General features: G+C 39.2%; 1 protein-coding gene across 1 annotated transcript in view; it reads left to right on the top strand.

The window, feature by feature from the left end:
- Nucleotides 1–3667, top strand: part of LOC133302160 (protein PAT1 homolog) — a 37248-nt gene extending 33581 nt beyond the window's left edge. The window contains exon 5 of the mRNA XM_061501908.1: nucleotides 772–3667. Coding sequence (XP_061357892.1) covers nucleotides 772–3074 — 2303 coding nt within the window. The 3' untranslated portion in view covers nucleotides 3075–3667. The remainder of the gene's footprint in view (nucleotides 1–771) is intronic.
- Nucleotides 3668–7491: the final 3824 nt, after the last annotated feature.

Here is a 7491-nt window from a genome sequence, read left to right on the forward strand (position 1 = left end):
TGCATTTATCTCTCTGTAAAATTACATATTTTTAACACTTGAGATGCTTAGGATGGGATTTAAATATGTGAAACTATTTGGGGCTGTAAATTGTAATAGAAAAATACTAATCTTGTGGTGTCCAAGTAAGAAAATGTTTGTACTATTATTTTCTAATAATGTGCTTAAAAGTGGATAGCTTAATTTATATTGTCAATGCTGCCCGACACAACAATGGAGGACGAAAGAAATTGACAACAGTACATAAAGAGGCTGGTAATAACTCAAGTACTAAACTAATTTTAAGATGGGTTGTATCAACTGGAAATGTATGAAAGCAAAAAATGTAAGAATAGTCTTCTTTATTTATTTTTCTACCTTTGTCTATTTCCTTTCTCTCCTATTTGTGGGACACACAACCCAGCTATACAAAGTTAAATGATGTTAAAAGTCTTATCAATTCGGGGGAAATCAAGAGAAATTTGGGTTACATTGATGATATCTTCTTCATCAAGAGGAGTTGTTCCTATATTTTGTGATCTTTCAGGTCTTTAGTGAGTTTGTCCACGTGTAAATTTTGCTTTTTGAGATTGATGGCGTTAGAGACAAATAGCAACATACCTGTCAGGTTAATGGAAAAGTATTTGGTAGATAGCATTTTGGAGTTTGGACTTGTATGAGATGATGCATGTCTAGTGTTCTAAGTGAATGTTTTTGGCTTTATGGCAGCACCCCTTTTCTCTTCCTGCAATCTTGTTGACTGAATGGTTTCTTTTGCTATATTTTGTACAGATTCCTCGGCTTCTGACTGGTCACAAAGGGATGATGTTCCCTACTGGTTTGACCAGCATGCGTATGACAGTGAAGGTTCTCAAGATGGAAAAAAATGGTCATCGCATCCACATTCTCCTCTCACTTATCTACAAGAATCAAAGCCCTTGTACAGAACATCTTCATATCCTGAGCAGCAACGGCAGCAGCAACACCCCCTCCAACATTGCTCTAGTGAACCTGTTCCTAATTGGTTTGATGCACATTTTCTTGATAGTGAAACTGCTGAGAATGGAAATAAATGGTCATCCCAGCCACATTCCTCCATTGCGCACTTACAAGAATCAAAGCCCTTGTATAGAACATCATCATATCCTGACAAGCGACAGGAGCTTGCTCGTTTTTCTAGTGAACCAATTTTGGTACCAAAATCTTCATTTACTTCTTATCCTCCCCCTGGTGGTAAATCTCAACAGTCTTCTCCAAATCATAGTACAGGGCACATGAACATTCCTTACCGTGCTGGGGGAGCTCATATACCATTATTGTCACAAAATCGTTCTAGTTTCTTCAACTCTGCACTACAGTTGAGTGGATCAAAACATGAGTCGCAGTTCAGTGGAAATATGAGCCAATTCACAGCTGGATCCCCTCTTAATCACCGAATGCAGAATCAATGGGTCAACCAAGCAGGGTTATATCCTGGAGATCATCCAAATCTCGTGAGTAATATGTTACAGCAACAATTACACCATCATAGTGGATCAGTATCTCCTCACTTAATGACTCAGTTGCAGCAACAGCAGTATAGACTGCATCATCCTGTTCAGCAATCAGCAGGCTATTTGTCAGGTTTCCAGTCCCATTTATTTACTCCCCACCTTTCTTCTGGATCATCAATAGCTAGCAAATATGAACTTATGCTTGGTCTGGCTGATGTTAGGGATCATAGACCAAAATCCACTCATAAGGGTAGACAGAGTCATCGTTTATCCCATCAGGGTTCTGATTCCAGTAGCCAGAAGAGTGATTGTGGATCAGTACAGTTTAGGTCCAAGTATATGACTAGTGATGAAATTGAGAGTATTCTTAGAATGCAGCATAATGTGACTCATTGTAATGACCCTTATGTAAATGACTATTATCACCAAGCTCGTCTTGCAAAAAAACCTGGGGCTAAGTTGAAACATTCATTTTGCCCAACACAAATTAAGGAACTTTCTCCACGAGCCCGTGCCAATACTGAGCCGCATAGTTTTCTTCAGGTTGATGCTTTAGGGAGGGTTTCTTTCTTGGCTATTCGTCGACCTCGCCCTCTTCTTGAAGTTGATCCTCCAAACTCTTCTGTTAGTGGTAGCTCTGAGCGAAATATTTCAGAGAAGCCCCTTGAAGAGGAGCCTTTGTTTGCAGCTAGAGTCACAATTGAGGATGGTCTTTGTCTTCTTCTTGATGTAGATGATATTGATCGTTTCTTACAGTGTAATCAGCTACAAGATGGTGGAACTCAATTAAGAAGAAGACGGAAGGTCCTTTTGGAAGGACTAGCAACATCACTTCAACTTGTTGACCCACTGGGAAAGAATGGACACAAAGTTGGGCTTGCTGCTAGGGACGATCTTATTTTCTTACGATTAGTATCTCTTCCCAAGGGACGCAAGCTCCTAGCAAAGTATCTTCATCTTGTTCCTGGTAGTGAGCTTATGCGGATAGTCTGCATGGCCATATTTCGTCATTTAAGATTCTTATATGGTGGTCTCCCCTCTGATCTGGCAGCTGCAGAGACTACAAGTGACCTTGCCAAGGCTGTTTGTCAATGTGTCCAAGGAATGGATCTTGGTGTGCTTAGTGCTTGTCTTGCAGCAGTTGTTTGTTCGCCGGAGCAGCCTCCTCTACGTCCCCTTGGAAGCACCGCTGGAGATGGTGCTTCCCTTATTTTAGTATCTGTTCTTGAGAGAGCTACTGAACTTCTAACTGATTCTCATGCCTCTTGCAACTATAATATAGGTAACCGTTCATTTTGGCAGGCCTCATTTGATGAATTTTTTAGCCTTCTCACGAAGTATTGCATGAATAAATACCATAGCATCATGCAATCGCGGCTTATACAAGGGACACCAAATGTTGCTGTAATTGGATCAGATACTCCTAATGCAATTAGTAAGGAAATGCCTGTTGAACTCTTACGTGCTAGTCTTCCTCACACTGATGACCAGCAGAGGAAGTTACTACTAGATTTTGCTCAGCGCTCCGCCCCTGTGGTTGGATTTAACAGTTATAGTGGGAGCAGTGGTGGTCATGTGAACTCAGAGACAGTGCTGAGTTGATAGAGATAAACAGAGGTTCTCCTAATGATAATGGTATTTGCGTTGAAGGTACATCAAATGTACAACCTTGCTTCTGTTCAAATACAATTGGAGCTATCTGACTTGGAAGTGCAAGTTGCATCTATGGTGGAGGTTTCTGCTTTTGTATACTTATCATGATGCCGTAACAGTGTAGCATTGTGATAAATTTGCGATCAGGCTCTTCATGTATTATGATATATTCAGCTTAATCTGTTCCTCTAGTCTTTACTTTTTCTCATGACGGGGGAGCTTATTTTATTACTGTGTGGATGTTAGAAACACTAGTGCTTAGCATGTACAGGTTTAGGCACATATTGATGCCCATGTTTCCTTTCTTATATACAAGGCGTTGGGAGGGTTGTTTCCTTTCTGGAAGTGGCAGTGTGGTGCCATTAAAATTCGCTGGGAAACGTGTTGATAAGTTGGCGGGGAAGAATAAGTTATGTTGACCTTGCTGGATAATATTATCACTTTACTAAATTGTTAATTTGTTGATGTGTTTTCTTAGGTCTTCCCTCACTTATGAATTATTGATCATTTAGTTTTATCCAACTGATTTTCTTGACTTTAGTTCGGATCTCTTGGGAAATCTCTTTAGATATACATTTCTGCGCTTGATTCTTGACCATGTCAATGAGAGTTGCATGTTATTAAGCTACGTTTGTGTAAAATAGAATATATGTCTGTGCTGATTCCTCTTTGCGACGTCACTGTGTTTTGAGAGGGAAGGAACAAAATATGTAAACGTCAGATTGTTAGTTTATCATATGGTCTGTTGCTACGAGTTCAAGAAATAACCCAGCAAACCTAAAATATAGAAGTTGGATATTCTCTTCTCGTGAGTGATCAAGAAATAAAGAAACGCTAAATTAATGGATGGCGTGTTTACTTCTGAATTTAGTATTGTAATGTCAATGATTTATGTTAGATACGCGTAAGTCAGGTTGGGTCAGGTTTTTGTGTCGACTCTACCTAACTTGGTTTTTGTAGGTCAGGTATTTTGACCCGACCCGCTTTAATTTGATCCAAGTCAGGTCTGACTTGGTTTGGATTTTTTTGAACTAGTTCAGAATCGGGTCGGATTTGATCTGACTTGGTTTCTGAAGTGGATCTGACTTGGTTTCTGAAGTGGGTCAAATCTGACTTGACCCGGTTTTGACTTGGTTTCGTCACAAAATTTCGTCGAAATTTCTACGTTGTAAACGACAAAAATTTCGTCACAATTATTTTTTGTCAGAATACTTTGTCGAAAAGCGACGGAATTTTTTCTCTAATGAAAATTTTTATAAAAATAAATTTTCTATCAAAATTTAGTTTTCGTCAAAAGTTTTGACGAAAATGATTTCCTCCATCAAATCCATCAAATGTTTAAACCAAAAAAGAATTCAGTCAAAAATTTGGACGGAATGTTTTTCGTTCAAAATTTTGATGGAATGTGTTCCGACGAAAATTTTGACTGAAATTGTTTTGAGGGAAATGTTTCATTCGAAACTTTTGGCGAAATTTAGATTCTCTAAAGAATTTTTGAAAGAATATTTTTTCGTCAAAATTTTTTATCGAAATATTGTCAAAAATTTTTACGAACATTTTTGACAGAAATGTGTTCCGTTGAAAATTTTGATGGAAATATTTTTTATCAAAAAACTTGACGAAAATATTTAGTTGAAAATTTTCGATGAAAATGTGTTTCGCTAAAAATTTCGACGAAAATTTTTTTGGTCAAAAATTTAACGAAAATGTTTCAGTCGAAAAATTTAACCGAAATTTGAATTCTGTAAAGAATTTTGAAGAAATTTTTTCTGTCAAAAAATTTCTATGGAAATGTGTTTCGTCGAAATTTTTGATGAATATATTTTTTTGTGAAATATTTTGCCGAAATTTAGATTCCGTAAAAAAATTTGATAAACAAATTTTTCTTTGAAATTTTTTTACAGAAATGTTTTGTCACAAATTTTGATGAAAATATTTTTCGTCAAAATTTTGTATGGAAATATTTTCCGTAAAAAATTTTGACGTAATTGTTTTACGTTAAAACTTTTCTTTCAATGTAATTGTGATTTTCTTTTTTTTCACATAATGGGTATGGGTCAAGTTTTGGGTCAATGAGACTCATTAAAACAAGTCAGGCCTAAAACTGACCCAAATAAAAGTGGGTCAGTATTTAAACCAGTTCAAAAAAATAGGTATTTATGGGTTAGGTCAAGGTCAGATCAAGGGCAGGGCAAGTGAACCAGTTTTTTTGCACACCCCTATGCGTAACAAGTAATTCACATATTTTACACAACGTTAAATTGATTTGATCATTCAATTACTTTTAGTTGATTTCTTGATGAAACTACGATTCTGAAACTGGGACCAAAATGACTCGTTGAAGCAGTTAAACAGAACCCAGTCAGTCACCTCAATGGTCCATTCAGACCATCAAAATAGGCGAGTCAAAAAACTTCTCAAGATCTGACAAAATCATACTGAAGTGGTAAGCCATTTGAACCAGTACACGTGGCTCAAATTGCCAGAATAAATGGGTAAAACAATGACCAAACAAAAACAAAGAAAATGGTGGGAAGAAAATGTTGTGATAAAATTGAGTAAAGAATATTGTTTGATCCAAGAGGATTAAGGATGTTCACCCAAAGGGTGATATGTTAATATGGGATCAGTATGTTCGCAGGTGTCTATGGAGAAGACACCACAAGGGGTCGGATCGCTGTGCACAAAGAATATGGCATGTGTGTGCACAATAACAACTAAGAGTAATAGAGCATAAAAGTGTGTACTTGGTGGCTTTAATAGGGGTAAAGTTTTGATCACCTTAGTATTGTACCTTATCTTCTCTCCCCTAATGGTGTGATAAGGTCGTTGCCCTTATCTCTCTTAGCTGGTTGTTTGTTGTGGGTTGTTGAGATATGGACCTATAAGTTGGGTCCTTAACAATTGCCCCCTAGTCCAGCAGTCTGAGCGTTAGAGCTGTTGGGCTGTAATGCTTCTTCGAGTGTCCCGGCCATGTCTGGGGTTGAGCCATGTGGCTAGTCCAATTGGTGCCTATGCAGTGGTCAAGGACCGCCCCATATTTTTCTCTCTATGGGCGAGCTTTATATTTTGTATCGCTTTGGGGGCGACTTTGGCCAAGCTTCATGCTGATAACTTGGTTGAGACTCTTTGACCCTATAGTCCGGCCTCAGGGATGCCTATGATGTCTTGGACTAGCTGGATTGGTTGATGTTGTGTCGTGCTCTAGGGGAGGCTTGAGTGGTCGTTCCTTGGGGCCGCCCTGATCAGATCATCCATGAGTAGTGACATTTGGCTTTTTTATGCCTGTTTTGGCATTTATGCCTTTACACATGTCTCATTCTAGCTGGTGTGACGTGCATTGAGAAACATGTTATGTCTTCATATTTGGTGCGTAATGATGGCATGCATCCAGGTCTACGTCAGGGGCATTGTGAAATGTCCTTTTTGCCCTTGCCCTTTTAGATTTGCGCCCAAACTTCTTTTACATGCTAGTTGAACTTCTTGCCCATATGCATTTCCTTTTCCTTTTTCATAGCATTTCACTTTATTTTTGATTGCGTGCCTCATTTCCTCTCTTCCATCTAAGATATCTGGGTTTGTGTTCTTCCGTTCCTGGGTTTTGTGAGTTTTGCCCACACTTCCATGAGCTATTCTTCATTGAGGCTTTGCTATGTTCGCTTGGATTTCTAGGATTACTAACATTGGTGCTTTGTCGTCACTAAAGTTTCGAGTCTCGTTATCTTCAAAACTCCAAATAGGTACTCCCTTTTAAATATCCTCCTCATTTGCTTGTTTCTTCGTTGCTTTTCTTAAGGAGTTAAGGTAGATTTTAGTAGCTTGGTCACTTAAATTTCTAGTGGTTTTCCTCCACCAAAAACCCTTTTAGAAGTTAGGGATTTCTGGAAGATAAGCGGTAGAGGTGATGGCTCTGCCACACCTGGTAGTGGCGACGAAGGTCGTGGTGATCCCATCGAGGATGTCCTCATAACTAGCCTACCCTTCAAGGCCAAGTACTGGCTCTTCGGTATTGGTCGCACGGAAGTGGAGAAGCAACAGATGCTTCTTCGAGGGCATCGCAGCGGGGGTGGCAAGAAAAAGTCCGCTTTGCTTCAGCGGGGACGTTGCCGCTCTGCATCTCCAAAATGGCATAGAGTCCCAGGCATCCTTAACCGCGGGTGCCATAGGATCGAAGACAACACTGATACTGGGTGATTTTCCAATGGTGAGATGGGGCCCTCAGGTGGACGAGCTTCTCAGATGGGCTTATTGAGGGTGGTCACTCTGGATCAACTGCTACGAGGAGTTTGGACATGTCTTTTGATGGGACGAAATTGCATTCCCATCTGATTCATTTTTCAGTGTGAAACGAAAGTCATTCCTCGCC

Source organism: Gastrolobium bilobum, unplaced genomic scaffold, assembly GCF_033153095.1.
Source record: "Gastrolobium bilobum isolate Gb01-03AN ecotype WA unplaced genomic scaffold, APGP_CSIRO_Gbil_v1 utg18232, whole genome shotgun sequence".
NCBI classification, from domain to species: Eukaryota; Viridiplantae; Streptophyta; class Magnoliopsida; order Fabales; family Fabaceae; genus Gastrolobium; species Gastrolobium bilobum.